Source organism: Nannobrachium achirus, assembly GCF_963921795.1.
Source record: "Nannobrachium achirus genome assembly, chromosome: 9".
NCBI classification, from domain to species: domain Eukaryota; kingdom Metazoa; phylum Chordata; class Actinopteri; order Myctophiformes; family Myctophidae; genus Nannobrachium; species Nannobrachium achirus.
This window is the reverse complement of record NC_137818.1, coordinates 28,115,694-28,133,496: the sequence shown is the minus strand read 5'-3', so window position 1 is coordinate 28,133,496 and position 17,803 is coordinate 28,115,694. Positions and strand designations below refer to the sequence as shown.

At 42.7% G+C, this 17,803-nt stretch overlaps 1 protein-coding gene across 2 annotated transcripts in view; it reads right to left on the bottom strand.

The window, feature by feature from the left end:
* Window positions 1-17,803, bottom strand: part of pex14 (peroxisomal biogenesis factor 14) — a 72,913-nt gene that overhangs the window by 12,307 nt on the left and 42,803 nt on the right. For both annotated transcript variants that reach the window (XM_080734006.1, XM_080734007.1), the window contains exons 5-7: window positions 11,103-11,219; window positions 8,054-8,139; window positions 4,002-4,104 (exon numbers count right to left, since the gene is read on the bottom strand). In XM_080734006.1, the coding sequence (XP_080590132.1) occupies window positions 4,002-4,104; window positions 8,054-8,139; window positions 11,103-11,219 (306 nt within the window). The remainder of the gene's footprint in view (window positions 1-4,001; window positions 4,105-8,053; window positions 8,140-11,102; window positions 11,220-17,803) is intronic.

Sequence of the window (17,803 nt, the reverse complement as noted above, 5' to 3'; positions counted from 1 at the left end):
CCGAAATGTTTGATCTTTCCATGCTGCTCACGTAGTGCTAAAAACGTAGTGAATATGAGTTTGGACATGATCGTTGGCTCCGCTAAAACAGTGCAAATGCAAGAATTCGCTCATGAGATGTGTTGCCCTGAGCTCCAAAATGCGGCCAGAGTTTACTGTTTGGTGAAGGCGGGCGATAAAACCAAAACCCCTGACCGACCCCGTTTAAGAAGGTGTTACTGACACAGGGCGTGCACACTACACCAAAAAGTTACCCTATTAGTCTCAATTGGTGCTTACACTATACCACAGCTCAACATTTCCAGATGTGTGGGTCAATTTGCCAGCCTGGGATTGCGGTACTTGCTGAATTACCATTGGCATCGAGTTGTAAACCTGGTTACAGCTTTATAGCCAAATCTGTTTACAGCTCAGCTCTTTTCCAGTGCATCCACAAAAGTTTTACTTTGTACTGCAGAGACACAACAATGGCTGCATAACGTCTTACCCTTGGCTATCGCAGATATGAAGCCAAGAATAATGAGGCCAGTGGCTTTGGCCAGGCATGAATCAGAAGGAGACTTTGTAACACTGGCAGGTGTGTGTGTGTGTGTGTGTGTGTGTGTGTGTGTGTGTGTGTGTGTGTGTGTGTGTGTGTGTATTTTGTGACAGTGAGAATCCGAGACAAGCTGAGGAGCGAGGCTCGCAGCTGCTACGAGGTGGGCCCACATTGTGTATTCAGTAAATTATTCAGTAAATACCTCCATATAATGTACACTACATATGTCCAGGCCTGTGTCTGCCTTTAATGGCCAGCTGGTCACCAATATGGCTCCCACCGCCAAAGAGTGCCCAAACAGCCGCACAATTCCATTACAGCCCGGGTGTGCTGAAGTGCTTCCAAGATCCATTCATTAATTGTCCGTGTGAAGTTGTAGGGAAATCATAATGGGAGTCAAACCCCCCCACTTTGGAGCTGGAGCGAGAGAGAGAGACAGAGGGGGTAGAGAGAGAGAGAGAAGGTGGGGGGACTAATGCAGTCCCCTCAAAAGGATACATCACTTCATTGCGCCCGGCACTAGAGAAATACATGAACTTTAACAAAAGGGGAGTTCAAGCAATTGGCAGCAGCCAGGCGGTTGGTCGCTATTACTCAGTGCAGTGAGGAAAGAGAGAAGAGAGAAAGGGAGAAAGAAAGAGCGAGACAGAGAGAGGACGAGAAAGAGCGCGCGCGCGAGAGAGAGAGAGAGAACACACAGGGGAAGAAAACACTCAGTGTAATTGTAACCCCTCTCCACAACTGTTAACTACAACAGTCATTAACTACAATAGCAGCTTGGCTACTGCAGTCATAGCAAATTAGTTCCTCACACTGGCTAAAGGAAAGACCCTGGGTTTTCAGTCAGAACAGTGTCAGAGTGTCAACCTCTTTGTTCCGTCATAAACTCAAACTCATCTCTTGAAAAAGTACCTTGCATCCTCTTCCTCCAAGTTCTTCCACTCCCTGAAATACTGAGCCCGGCTATATAAAACCTAAAACTCCTTCTCTCTGCTTATGTACTGTACCATATATTTCTAGTCAAAAGTAAATTCTCAGACACAGTTATCACCTGACAAAAGTCAGACTTTTTATTGGATCTTCAGGGGATAACATTCCCTATACCACAAAAGAGTCACAGCGTGTTGCAAAATATTTGGGCAATTATATTATTCTAAATGTTAGGATGATATAATCCATCTACGTTGCTATACCAACCTACAGTATATACAGTAGATCATTGTATATTCTATTCTATTTTCTAGCTTTTTTATGCTTATTTAATAATTTGAGTAAACAATGTAAATCATTTGTAAAATGTGTCAATGACATGCATATTTTATGAGTGCATATCTTTTTTTAATCAACGAATCAATTGCGTTTCTATCGTGCTGCTTTCGGTGTACTGCTCCAGCCTGACAGTGTCAAATTCCTCGCATGTGCAAACAATTCCTGGCCAAAAAAGAGTAACTATATCTGTTCCGAAGCCACATTTTTGGGTGACGCATTGTGAGTTTATAGATCGGCTATTTTCGGCATGCAGCTATGGATTAAATCAAGCATTACACTAGTCTTCACAACTGGCTACTTGCAATGATGGGGATCTATGACTTGAAGCTCATTCGGCGACTGTAATCTTGTAAGGTTCTCTGAATATTAGCATCAGCAGAATGCATAAATTGTAAAAGTGTCCAACAAATAATATGTAGTATATTTATCTTTAGAATCCTACTCACTCTCCCTGCAGTGACCCTAGAACCTTATTGTGAAATCCGGTCTATTATCAATAAACAAAACAAGGGTTGTGCTGGCAGAACTCCAAATAAAAAGGGGAAAAAGTACAATGAATAGGTGGTACGGCAGCCAGAGGAAGCGTGATTTGCATAGTCGAGGCAAAATGACCATAAAAGAGAGCATATTTGTTAATCAGATTTCGAGTGGTGCACCTTGCACGCGATCTCTCCGAGTTGTTGCCCTCGGCCTACCTAACTCTCCCAGAGTCTAACAGGACCAGTGTGATTTGATGAAGTGCCACAAGTGCTTAATTTGCTTTAGCTCAACACTGAAGGAACAACAACACAATGGGTGTTGTAGTAGCTGATGATGAGATGTTGTTGCTGATAAGTGGTACAGTGTGGCCTGAATTACACACTTACGTTGGGTCCTTTTAATCCCATCAACGCAACTTGTAATTTCTACCAAGGAGTCATAGATAAAGTACAAGAATTTCACTTCCTGCAATGTTTCTACCGGCTGTATTGCACTGTATGTGCATGTGACAATAAAACACCTTGAACTATGATGTGATTTACATGTGTAATGATGTGTCAAGCCTGGAGTAACAGCGGACAAGCATGAACGTTTTTGCTTTCCCTGTTCTTGTAGTGAGGGCTCAGGTAGGACCACTAGTGGTTGACAAGAAGTATTGCATGACGCTCAAAGTGTAATATCTCCCCCGCCCAAGCAGGCTTTCCATCTTAGCTGAGCAGTAGAAAATGCGGCACTTGTGCGGGACACGGTTTTGAATCCTGGGTAGGACATAAATCTTACAGATTGCAGCTTTAATCACACTATTTTATGTGTGATATCTTATATAAATATGTCCATGTTCTTTTTTGCCCTATTTCAGTGTCTCTTATGGGAGGGCCTTTCTACAGCAAGAGGCATTTTACAACCGTGGCTCGTCTCTCTTCGGGTGAAAGCGGACACAAGCTGAACACCATCACTAATGAGACCAAACTTTCTCTCTCTCTCTCATTCACGCCTCCCAGGATGTTTAATTACATTGACGAAGAGCTAGGAATGCATCTCCCTCTCTCCCCTCTTCCCCTCCCTCCCTCCCTCCCTCCCTCCCTCCATCCCTCGCACCGCCGTCTGACAGCCAGGTTGAGAATCCTCACCTGTCCGACATGGGAGCCGCACCTGTCACTGCGCACTTAATCACACTGGGCCTAGCGCTGAGCGCAGACACCACGCCACACACGCACAAACATGCATGCACACCTGCACGCACGCACACAAGCACACACAAACACACACACACACACACACACACACACACACACGCGCGCGCACACTCACACGCACACGCACACACATGCACTTGCATGCACACAACAAAATTAAAATGAACTTTCTCGCCACCAAGGGGAAGGAGGGTGGATGATGATGGTGGAGGGGTTGGTGTGCGGGAAGAGAGGGATGGATGGGGGGGAGGGAGAGAGGACAGAGGGGTGGAGGGGTGGTGAGGGGGGGAGAAAAGTTGTCATTTCCCAACCCCTCATTAATATTCCGAGGTTAAGAGCTTTTCAGCGAAACGTAATTAATTGAGCCCGAGCCTGACAGTAAACAAGCAATTTCAAATTAAAGCGAAATGACAGCGGCGTCATTTGTTAAAAAACGTGCAGGGCCCCCCGATTTTGGCGACAGATAAATGAAGGAAAATGTTAAGGAGGGAGAAAGTGATGAAGATATTAATCTTCACCTGTCTGTGTCAGTGTGCCACTCATCGCCGCAATGTTGCTCTCCATCCTCTGCAGATGCTTCTTGTCTTCTCGGCTGCCCATAATGAGGGGAAGGATGTATTTCTGCAATTAAAAACATGACACGCCATTACACTTCTCTCCACTGGGGAAAGGGACAGACAGAGGAGGAACACAGAGGCAGGGCACCTGGGTTTGACAGTACAGGGTCAGGGACGTTGTTTTTATTGGACTGGGGGGCCTCGATCACCCGAAATGATAATGTGGCAGCACTGTTGGTACTTTACGGAGGCTGGACGTGTGCGAATGACAGAACAGAGAAAGACGTGGGACAAACACAAGTCCAGGCTGGGACAGTGAAGGACACATACATACTGTAAGGGCTACACTCAGCAGAATTACCAAATGCGATCATTAACATTGAAAACGGTCCCCTGAATTGCGAGACGGTGTCAGCTTGTTTGTCAGCACTCTGCGTTAAAGTAAACAGGAGTGATGCGTGTACCGCACAGCCAAATGAGGATCTTTGTGGTCCAGGGTGACTGTTATCCAGATGACGACGAGCCTGCGAGTACACGACGGAATCGTGTCCATGTGTGCGCATGGAGCTGAGCTCAGCAAATAAAAACCACGCCTCACGTGGTCCTCAAGGACCTCTGTGGGGCTCTGTTTCCAAATCGTAAGACTTTGTGGTTTGTGAAAAAATATATATCATAAAAATAAAATAAAAGAATGTTCAGCCGCTCACAGCGCATGTTACAGTTCCGAAGCACTGCTGACCCCAGCCGGGTTTTCTCTCCAACTTCAGGTGGTCGGGGCTGGCAACAACCGGTGCGAGTAATAAACACTTTTTGGAGGAAAAAAAAGATTAAACGAGTGTCAACACATAGTAATTAATAAGTGGGCTGCTGGGAGTGTGGTGTTTACAAGGCGCTCCATAGCATAAATAAAGTATGGGCAGAAGCCGGGGCATATGGTGCGACTGGCGCTGCACTCCGGTGACATGACAGCAGCCGGCGCTGTGCCCGCCAGGGAATACCACCTCCCAGGTTAGCAGCGGCTGGCATGGCCCTGCTGCACACCGGGACCAGTGGACGGCAAGCGTGTGTTCGTCTCTGTATGTGTGAGCAGGGGCGTCACAAGGGCTAGTAGGAAAGTGGGACTGAGTTACCAGGGCCCAAGGTGGTGGAGGGGCCCTAGTAACTTTAACTATTGAAAAATAGCAGATATACAAGCTCACAGCGCGGCACCGAGTGCCGCGCTGCGAGCTTGTAGATCTGCTATTTTTGAAAAGTCATGAAAATGTTGCGCAAATCTTTGAATATATGTATTTTTTAAGTGAACATTTGTAACTCAAATTTTGCTTCTGGGGGGTCCCTGGAACTAAATATTTTGAGATGGGGGGGGTCCTTCACATGAAAAAGTTTGAGCATCACTGACATGGAAACATAGGTTTTTTGGCACACATTTTCACGATTTTCACGATCTACAAGCTCGTATATCTGTATATCTGCTATTTTTCAATAGTTAACATTCATGGGGGGCCCGCAGTGAATCCTTGTACCCAGGGCCCAGAATTTGGTGTGACGCCCCTGTGTGTGAGGCATGTTGGACAGTGAGAGAGACAAAAGAGGGAGTGAGAAAAAGGGGAGAAAGAAGGTGGGACTGAGTGGCCAGCAGGGAGTATGATGATGATGATGAAAGATAGACAGAAACTGGTTAGTGATAGACCTACTGTACACTACAGTATTGACCATAATTTCACAGCAGCTATTTTGGCCTTGCTATATACTCGTCATACTTAAAACCCAAGCAAGGCCTGCGTTATGCCGGAAATTGATGTTTCTTTTGCCATTTTTTGTTTTGTGGAAATGTCATTTCCTCCAGACATTTAGACTGGTAAAAAAACACATGAGATATGTCCAGACAGAACGATGGTGGCCTGTCATTCATGTGTCAAGTGTGTCAGCTACGCTCATTATTCTGCAGAGAATGTTCCAATATCAAAAATCAAAACAGCTTCTTTTGTTGAGAAAACATAACCCACCTTCATGCACAATTTAAATGTAATTCTTGTGCACGGTGAAGCCGTCAAATGTATTTATTAATTCTTATTCCTTCATTTTAAAACAGTTTTCAGTACAGATTATAATGCTATGTTGTGACATAAAGTATATTGTTAGACTGCATCATTAAATGCACCTGCCGGTCATTCATGCTTTGGAAATAGATATGGCCATTTCCTTTACAGTATATGTCTGCAAACTGTAATCATTCTGGACATTCTGTCTGGCAGTTTAAAATTCTGTACCCAAGCGTGAAGTAAGACCAAAATGGCCACCATGTGGTTGTGGTCAATATGGTGCCGTTTTCCACCCTATAAGTAAGGCCAAAATGTGAATATGGTCAAAAGAGAAGTGGAAAGAGACATAAAGAGAGATAGCAGCCGGGAATGGGGGCATGGGGGAGAGGAATGCAGGAGACCTAAATGTGTCAGGTACGGTTCCTCCAGTGGCAGGCTGGAGGAGTAGACATAATGGGAGACGGCAAAACATCTCATGGGGTCATATGGTACAAATATATACTGTATGCATACACGATATGCATATGCAACATGGAGGTACACACAGGGACATGAGCACATGCGCGCACACACACACACACACACACACACACACACACACACACACACACACACACACACACACACACACACACACACACACACACACACACACAGTGTACTATAAAGGGTCTGCTGTCCAGGGGGAAAGAGCTCCTGCAAAAAGTGCCGTCCTGCTCTAAAATGAGAGTAATAGTTTCCACATGCCACTCAGAGGCCTGCTAACAGCCACTGAGGGATTAATGTCACTGAGGGACAAGGGGCCTCCCGAGCTCATGTTCAAGGGCTGCTAAGCCCGATAAAAAAGCCACTGTGATTATTTTTAGACAGCAGGATATCAGAAGAGGCTGGGTGTGCTGCATTAGCAACTTTATTATATATAATTTCTTTCCTCTATAAGACAAATAAGATATGTAATATATCAAGAAGAGGGAGGGGGAAATTAACAAAATAATAAATAAATAACAGGGGGTCCAAATGAGATCATGGTCTGATGTAAACCAGAGTAAATTTAACAACGAGGCCAGAGTGATGCGCCATAACTCACGGGCGAGTGACGTACCCACAAAGCCCACCGTTATAAAAGTAATATCAGGGACAGACGGTGCTGACAGTTCTAAATGTACAGTGGATGAGAAATATCAATAGTTTGAGCATAATGAAAACTGTACAAGACTGTAGTCTACCGAGCGAGGAGTACTCTCTGAGGGCCAGCAGAAGCATGGTGCAACGCAGAGCAGTTGAAAGAGAGAATTATGACACTCTTTGATCTCACCACAAAGCGTTCATGTGGTCCACAAATCGCATGCGCCTCATCAACACCCATTATGAGGATTAATATTTTGAACTATATACAGTCCTGTTTGGAACTACTGGTCGCCCGATGGCAAGTGTTACTTCAGCATTCTTCTAGCTCCAAATAAACTGTACAGTATGTTGGTTTTTGGCAATACATGATTGAAGATTGAATATTAAATGAATATCTTCTGTTTCCAACGGAAGTCTGTGTCATAACTCTCTCCCTCTCTCAATAGCTCTGGTGTAACCCAGTGGAGTCATATTGAGGGGTGAAACCTAGTGTTTCTCCACAAAATGGGCAATTTACAAAAGTGGCTTTGCTGTGTTGCCACATCATAGGGGATTCTTCAAAAAGATCTATAAGCTCACATTACGTCAACACACTGTGAGCTTGTAGACTGACCGTTTCTCTAAATAAAAAGGCTTTAGTAAAAGAACAAAAAATGCATTCTTTCATATCGTAATAATCTGAATTAAGTCAGAATATAATAATAGCTCAAATGTATATAGCGCTTTTCTAAGTAACCAAAGTCGCTTTACACAAGGAAGGAAGGAACCAACTTTAATAGGGGAAGAAGATGCCAATTTTAGAAGCCAGTGCAGAATGAGTGGAGAACAAGTTATGTAACCTACCCTGTATAGATGATGCAGGCCAAAGGCCATGCCCACCATGATGATGGTGAGGGCCCCATAGTCTCTCCATCTGTAGCCTGTGGGACCTGGACAGGAGACAGGGAGAATGAATGTGAGAATGAATCCAATTAGTGCTTGTACAGTACTAAACTAGTTATAATTCCTAATGCTTCATGTGTTTAATCTGCATCTATGTTTCATCATTACAACGGGTAGTTTATTAGGCAGACTTACAGTAGGCAGGCTTTATTATCGAAATAAGATTGTTGTAGAGAGACAGGAAAATAAGATGGACTATTGTGAAAATAAATCGTAAATTATTTAATACTAGAGGTTTATGCCCGCTTCTTCCGTTTTATAGTAAGTGAAACCTGACCAATCATGAAAACTGGCCCACTTATAGTCTGGTCAAAGTGTCATGTGATGTTCATCAATCCACCAATCCTCAAGCTTATCGGACATATGCCAGTTTATGCTCATCTATGCCCATCTGGCATATGCTATGCTACGTGCATAGATGGCCCTTCTCATGGCCCTTATATAATGTATGCCTCAATATTATGACATCACCCTCTACGTTTATATCAGGTCGCACTTATGTGTATGTATATATATATAATATTTTGTCTGATTGTTCAGACTCGACAGTAGTGGACCAAGTACTTGACACCAGTATTTGAGTCAAAGTACCGGTATAGATATATAGATACACTTCTTCAGAATCTTTTCAGTTTGAATTGACTTTGTTGAATGTTTCAATGCCTTTCAATAACTGATTTGTACTCTTGTGAATGGGACAAAAGTGCTCCTGTGGTTTTAGCAAACCTGCAGAAAAAGTAGAACTTCTAAAAAAGCTGCAGCCGTAATCCAGAATGGTGACAAAGCCACCATCAAATATATACCGTCATTTGCAACAAACACCAATGATGTTATCTTATCCGACAGATAAATATCAGAAAATGTACATTGTTTAAAGAACTAAATGCCACACTCCATACACAAGGCACTTCTTTGTGCTTTTGAGAAACTGCACTGCAGGAAATCTACGCATTAAAATGTATTTGCAGAGAATAAGCAAACAAGCACTGAAAATCCTGTTCTTACAGAACACTTGCCTTTGTCCTGGGCTTATTTTGGAGTGGGAACAAGCAGAATCTACGTATTCCATAAATCCTCAGGAACCAGACTGGGCGGAAAGGTGAGTGAGTGCATGTTTAGAAGTGGATTGTGTCGCTGAGTGACAGACAGTGTGCTAAATGTGTCATTGTGTGAGCCGTCATCTGGGTGGGCCAACTGTCAGTCAAGGTGGAATTTTCCCCCACACATAAGACACACATTCAACTGAAAATGTCACTAAAATACTAGCAAACAGTTCAGTGTAGAGGAAAATGTACACGTTTTTCTCACGTTGACTCCAGCTGGGCCCAAAATGAATGGGAAATTATTAGACTTAGGCCATTATCTACTTAAACCCTGTAATATTGTATCATTGTACATCAAATAGTGAAAACTGACAATATGCAAGCTCGCTTGTAGATCTGATATTTTGGCCAAACATTTGCCTATTCCCTATTATGGCCCAGATTAAATTTAAGGGCTAAAGGTCAAAGTGCACCATTTCTTATTATGATTGTTTTTTCCTAGAGGTATGCATTACAATTACAGACAAGTAAGCCTGATTTATACTTTGTCAATTTGTCGCGTATGGAAAAGAGCTGATCTACAAGCTCACGACACGCAACACTGCCGTATGATGGAGTATAAATTAAGCATTACAGTAAATTTTCAAGGTGCAAGCAATATGACTCTCCTCACTCAAGGGCACATAACAACCCGAGCCAATGCACATGGGCACGAACCCACAACCTTTCCCAATGAAAATCCTAAATCATCCTGCATTGTCGTCCACATAAATTTGGGTCTTCATCAACATTACGGCCACGATAGATCGCCACCTATCCCAGAACACGGTGCTTCTGCAAGCCCCGGGAGTCCTTGGGGTAGGTGCTTGACCCTGAACAAGCCTCCCCTGCATCACCAGGGGTCCTTTACTTGCTTCTCCCCCTTGCAGGACCTTCCATTCTTCCCCTATCTTTCTCCATTTCCCTCTTCCACATCTTCCCCTTTTTTTATTTGGTCACTTAAGCCATGGAGCTGTGGTCTCCATCCCCCGTTTTTCCAATCTCCTCTCAAATTTATTGGGTTCAGTGGAGGCCTTCCTGTCCTTCCGCTGCGTGGAAATAGAGATCAGAGTATCCATTACTCCGACAGAGATGGATGCGGGTCCCCGTGCACTGTCCCCATAACAAGGACATCAAAGGGAGGTAGCCCCCTCTTTTCGGCGTGACCCCCCGTACAAGACTCCCCGCTCTCACCTCATTATGCAGCTCCCTTATAGCCGTTTTGATATAAAACCCCCCACTATGGACAGAGAGGCGCGAGTGTCTCTAACTACATGGCCATCCCATCAACATCACTTTCATTACAAAACATGAGATGCCGGGGGAGTCAAGGACAGTGTGGTAATAAATGAGGGTGGAATACATCTGGAATCATTGTCATACGGGTTAAGCATTATGCGGACTTCATTCTGCATTGGTAAATCAGTGGACAGCGCTTATAACCTACTGAGGTAATAAAGATACAGGTTGCAGTGTGAGGTCTCGCCAGGGTGAAACCCCTTTGGAACGGACTGTGAGGGGTGATTTCACGAGATGGAGCCATGACAGTGTCATGTTCACTATATTTGAACAGGAAGCTCGCTAAACGATTCCCGATCTAGGCAAATGCTGGATTATGTAGGACTGTTATATTTGCAAAGGGTTTTGGAGAGCTGATGACAATTCTGTTCATTGCATTCAAAACATTTTGTGAGATAAGCAGTGAAGAGTCTGTATTCACTTCATTTATGTCAAACAAGTTTCAAAGTATAGACATAATTAAAGGCAGATGAGAAAACAATGCATCGGATAGTGTGCATGAATGCGATAATCATGTACACATGTAATGAGCATCAAAGACAAGATGGCTTGTGAATGTATGGTCTCACTGTGTGCCAGTTGGTGGGTGAGGAGTGGATGTGGGGGTCCCACAGGGCTCAGTGCAAGGATCTCCTCTGTGCTGCCGGAACGCTGGATGGCCAACTCAACTTCCTCATCAGTCAACCCTGGAAACAGAAGACACAGGGGCGTCACAAGGGGGGGGAAAGTGGGACTGAGTTACTAGGGCCCAAGGTGGAGGGGCCTTAATTATTTTATACTTTCGCTATTGAAAAATAGCAGATATACAAGCTCACAGCGCTGCAAGCTTGTAGATCTGCAATTTTTGAAAAGTTGTGAAAATGTGTGCAAATCTTTGAATATATGTATTTTTAAGCAAGCATTTGTAACTCAAATTTTGCTTCTGGGGGTCCCTGGAACTAAATATTTTTAGATGGGGGTCCGTGGCCAAATACATATCATTTTGGGGGTCGTTCACATGAAAAGGTTTGAGGCACCACTGTAGAAACATAGGTTTTTCAAAAAACCTTAGAAGGATTTGAAATATTTTAAGACTTGCACAAATGTTCACGATTTTTCCCAAAAAATGAGCTTGTATATCTGCTATTTTTCAATAGAATTTTTCAACAAAACAATGCATAATAATGCGTTCCCAGTTCCCCCTATAAAGAACATTCATGGTGGGGCCCGCAGTGAATCCTTGTACCCAGGGCCCAGAATTTGGTGCGACACCCCTGGGAAGACCCACACCTTCAGTACCGCTAGCACAGAGTGGACGACGACGAGTGTCTGCTCACTGGCGTATCACTGGAGAGATGGCTGCTGGAGGCGTGGTGGGGAATGAAAGCAATGGCTCCTGGCCCGTCATAATATTTGTGCTATAACATTTCCCATGACCCCCACCAACCCCCCCAACATCTTCAAAGTACAATTCTGGGAAGCTATGTGACCAAACATAGATTTGTTTCATGTCACAGACTTCTTCACAAAATGTGTTAAGTTCTTTTCAATTCTATGGTGAACTACAGTACTAGGTGGTGGAGCTCCATCTAAGAATGATCTCACAATGGAAACTGATGCACGGCGAGCCTATTAGTTGTCACCAAAGGCATGAAAAATAAGACTGTCCACTTCTTCAGATATATTTCCCAGGTGGAGATTTCATACACCCCAGACAGAGAAAACGCATTATTTTAATTTCTTCATTGTGATGTAAATGTATTACATAATTTTGCAAATGCCAATATAATTTAATCTTCAGATCTTTTTAATGATTTTAGTGATGATTAAATTGCAAAGGGCTCCCTGATGGAGAATCAGAGGGGAGGAGTGAAAAAAAGAAAGAAAAAAAAGAAAGATTTAATATGAACATCTCCTTTTGTTGGAAGATAGTATTTTATTTCAGTCAGACATTGCTGCAGGTCTCATCCTTTAATGAGGATCATAATCCAAACAAAATAAGAATAATTACAATTACACCCTTATTTATTTGAAGCAAGAAGGAAGCTGTCAAGAATTATTTAGTCACTGTACATGAATTCCTTTATAAATGCACAGGGGACCCTTAATTTGAAATCAACTGACTGCTGTCAAGGTCTCACTTATTGATAAGTACAGTATGTATTATGATGAAACATCAGCCCGCTCTATACTGCACTACAAGGCTATAAGGCCCTCTGCAGCTTAAGAGACTCTCTCATGACCATTTTAACATCATTTCCCGGCCCATTTCCTTGACAGTGTTTCCTGGGTTTCCCAGCGCTTCCTCCCGACAGAAAACACCCCGTTGTTGAGAGGCCCTTTTACTTGTTCTGCTCCCTTGGGCTTCGGAGAATCTTTTACGTGCTTAATATGCACTGCCTACACTCAGCGGGAGAGCCGCTGGGAAGATTCAGTTTGAGATGTTTGTCACAGATGCATGCCTGCCAGTTAGTTGTTCTTGGTACTACCTGTTCCCATACCCTGAGAGAGCGTCAATTGCCTGTTGGGTGATCTTCATAACACCCACGTAGAGCCTAACACTCACATGGAGTGTGATGTTAATAACATGCATTATTGAAACCTGCAGCACCAAATCCCATCCCATCCCAAGTTGAATGAGATTAAGAAAATGAAAACTATCCTGCCAAATTATTCATATTATTTGAGAGTGCTATGTGATAAGTCTCACTACTACCCAGGGTTAATAGGAAAATATATGAGTCAAGCTTAAACAGTTGGCCTCACCTTCATTCAAATCCACCCTGCCCTATCCAGTCCAAAAGCCTGCAGAAGTCTTTTGACAATCTCCCACGAGGGCTGATGCCAGAGGGGAGGTCCGGCTCGTCACCTATTTTAAATGCTTCAAGGACTCCAAATGGCCATGAAAATGGCTGAATAATTGAAGGCAAATATTGGCCAGCCTGTCGTCTACGGCAGGTCCTGAGTGCCAGGAAGTGGCTAGCGCCATGTGCTGAGCTCGTGCAGTCGGGCTGCACTGTTCAATAAGCAATAATGTGTCCCCGGACTCCCGATTCATCTGACCACAGCAGACTACACGGTGGCAGACTATTGAGTGAGACATGCAAGATCTCCATTCCACCAAACGGCAAATAAATAAATAACTAAATAAAGTAGAGCCCCCACTTATTTCCCTTTTCACCTTGAAATGTTTTTTTTTTAATTTTTTTTTTATGTAAACAACTTCTGGGATAGCATTAAGATTAATGTATGTACATCTTAATGGCTATTTATTTCTTTAATGTTGTTTGCACGGGAGAATAAAAGAAACTTGCCCTCCCCCTCCCGCCCGCCCCGGCATCAAAATAAAATACATGGAAATTCATAAACCTGTTTTCTTGTCGAATTACAGCTCACTTGACTAGGTTGCGTGCTCTGATCTGTTTATTGTCGAGGGGAAGACAACAACAAACGAAAGCCCTCTTAGATCCATTTATAAAAGCAACAGAGAACAAGGTGAAACTCGGGTTTTACATATAAAAGGCAGAGAACACAAAAAAGGAATCGTGAAATTTATGGCGGCTTCCAGAACCTGTGGAATGACCCCCCGGACCCCCATTTCGGATCGACCTGCGGCGAGATGATTTTTTTTTAGGACATAAATTACATCTAATGATGACACCGTAAAAAAGAACAATAATGGAAAGCTATTCTGTATTTCATTATACTGTATTATTTGGTGCACCTGATACACGCGGCGCCTGTTTATGAGTCACCGTATTAGCAGATGCTCAGCAAAAGCATTTGCTTTGACCTTGCCATTCTCATTGGGGCATGAAATTACGGTGCTGGCACCTCGATATTACAGCTATAAATACTGTAAACTGCATATCTGGGCTACGTTTTCTATTGTCTTTCAACATAAACCTGATCGGTATTTATTTAAAGGAAAACCCATTGCTCGTCACGTTATTTACGGCTCTATTTTCAGAGCCCCTTATTCTCTGGGCACTTTTTAAGGGCAAAGAGGCAGCGAGGCCCCTACAGAAAATCCATTTCTCCAATTCTGGCACTTCTGAACTTTATGGGTCAAGACCCAGGCCGCAGAGCCAATTATAAAAATTGCTTACTAAAATATTTTGGGTGGTAAAAGGTGAATGCCTTTTTCACTGTCCTCCAAGGCCTGAATTATGAAGTTGCCCTTGAGTGGAAATTACTTACATTTTGAATATCACATTTAAAAAAAAAAAAAAAAGAAAAGAAAAATACATGTCAGAGGTCATAAATAGATGGAGGTCAGTGGGTTATTGAGAGCCCGGAAAGCAACTTCAAACCTTCTGTGCCAATGCACGGCGCGAGGGGGGAGATTCTACATGTCATTTGGTCGTGGTAGTACAGCTGCTTGAGAATGGCATGCCCTAAATAATGACCACTCTCATAGCGTATTCATTTATGTATTAAAAAAGGCGACTCTACTCTCATTTCCCTGCTTTATCGCCTTGTACTGATGACAAAGTAGGCAAGGACCGGGCTAGGTGGCGCCGTAGAGTAATTTATAACCACATCAATCCCTTTACCTTCTATGCAGGCCTTGGTCATTGTCATTTTTGTCCGAGAGGTGAGTCACATAACCCCACTTGCAAACAACATTCTATTAATATTGGGGATGATGAACCTTATCCTTCCCCTTACCTTCATACGGTATGGTAATAGGCCATCAGCCCCACCTGTGCTCCCCATGACCCTTGATCACTGGCCCTCTACTCAGGGTGAAAGATATTAGCATTATTTTAAGTCAATAACAACTAGGACATTCTGATGGGAGAAATAAAAAGGAACAAGTCAAACTATCATTAAAGTCTCACCGACAGAATGCGCTGTCTACATTTATCACACTTAAGAAGAATCCAACTGTAATGTTGCAATATACCGAAGCTATGTTTTTGATGAACTGTGCTGTGCTAGGTTATCTGGTTGTCAGCTTTTGGCCAGGACGACGTGACATGTTGAAAGATGGAAAATGTTGTTGACTATGTCCTGAGAATTACTTTTTCCCCCCGCTTTTGTAATTATATGTGGGATTGCTAATTGTTGCGATTCGAATGGCAGTGCCAAAATGAGTCCCTAAGCTTGTTGAATGTCACATCTGTTAATTGTAGAGGACATGGATGGCACAATTCACAAGATGAGGCAGAAACACATTACATTTTCACTCCAACACACTCAAATTTACTTGATCTTGGCAAAGCCCAAAATTGCTTTAAGATGGCACTCTTTGCTAAGACACTTTAAACGCGACTCATTTCCCACTCAATAGCAACACTGTCAACATTAGAAGGAGGAGGAGGAGGTCAATCTTAGCTTATAAATCTTGATTTATATTAGGTTCTATGTGACAAAGTTTCAATATTTTGGCAGTTTATTCGAAAACGACTGGAAGAAGAAGAAGAGAAGCTATAAATATTGGAGTCCATAATTGCCAATTCATATCATAAAATTGAGAGCTGGGAAGAAAATAGAAAATTACATTTTTCATTGAATATTGAAATAAACCAGACTATTAGGATCTCTTCAGAAAAAACAGGAGATGCAACCAGAGAGACATCCTTCAGCGCAGATTAGGGCACAAATATGCAGGGAAATAATATGCACTGGCAAGATTATTGTGTAAAGATTCTGCAACATGCAATCAAAGTGCGGCCTATTTTCCCCTTCATCAGCTATAGCCAGCATAAGTACTGCCAGCAAGAGGGAATCCAATTTAAATTCCACTCTACCGGGAGATGGTATTGTTTCATTTTATGTGTGCTTTGACATTTCTGGCTGTTAATATAGAGTAAAATCCAGAAGTATTTACATAAATATGACATTACTCTGCATTAGAAATTAAGACTGACATATTTGCTGTGGTGGCAGGAAGGAGTGTGAGGATGATTGAGTTTGGGGGTCAAAAGGTTGAGAGGACAGTACGGTACGCTGGGTACATATGAAGAAATAAGTGGGCCATGACTCTTGGTCCGTCACCATGTCCACCGCTATGTCTGACTTTGGCTCAAAGGATGAAATGAGACGGACGATGAACCAACTGTCATCTTTATGTTCTTCCTCCTCTAGTAGTTTTACCCACAGCAGAAATCGCGGGGGGATCAGTAATAACAGGAATGTGGTTAATTTAACCCATTTAGAACGGGTACACTATATTGTGTATCATTATTTTATGCTTTAACTGGTGCCGCGCTGCGAGCTTGTAGATCTGCTATTTTTGAAAAATCGTGAAAATTCGAATTTTGACCCGATTCTATAAGTGTCTTTTGAATCCTTCTAAGATTTTTTGAAAAACCCATGTTTCTATGTCAGCAATGTGGCTATAGCCATCGTCAAAGAAAAGGTCCTTTAACTGGAGCTCAGTTAGTCTGTTCTTGAGAGACTACTATGTCAGTGGTTCTCAAACCTTTTCATGTGAAGGACCCCCAAAATGATATGCGTTTGGCCACGGACCCCCATCTCAAAATATTTTGTTCCAGGGACCACCCAGAAGCAAAATTTGAGTTACAAGCGTTTGCTTTGAAAATACATATATTCAAAGATTTGCACACATTTTCACAACTTTTTCAAAAATAGCAGATCTACAAGCTCGCAGCGCGGCACTCGGTGCCGCGCTGTGAGCTTGTATATCTGCTATTTTTTAATAGTTAAAGCATCCACTCATTTTAGGCCTAAATGGGTTAAAGCACAATTAAACTTTGGTAGAGGTTTGGGTTGTGTAGTTACCTTGCCCTGAACTTAACTCCAAATATTGGCCAGGTATCTTCAATTGTTGCTCCGTAGATTAAAAATTGATGATCCAATGCGTTCTCCCCATTTACTTACCTTGCACTGTGAAACGGGCCTCAAAGTCACACTTTCGGCACACAGCGCTAACAACGCGGATTCTGCCAATGTGTAATGTAACATTACAAAACCCTGGTCTGTTTACATTGACTGATAGGAACTATTAGTGCAATAACAAACATCCTGATCTTCTTCCTAATTTAAATAGTAAAGTCAACATGAAGTTGGCATTAAAAAAACAAAAAATAAATAGATGCCGAGTCAGATTTTGTAATTCTTCTATCCACTTTGTTCGCAAGGTAAGGTAGACTACATAACCCAAACCTGTTAAGTTTAACTGTGCTTTAACTCAACACCAAAGTAAAAATAAACACATTAATAATAATAATAATATAAAGAAATAAACTATTTTATCTGAAACTGACTTGATATGAATGGTTTGTGAGCCCTTTATTTTTAAGGGTGGTTTCCTTCTTAACCT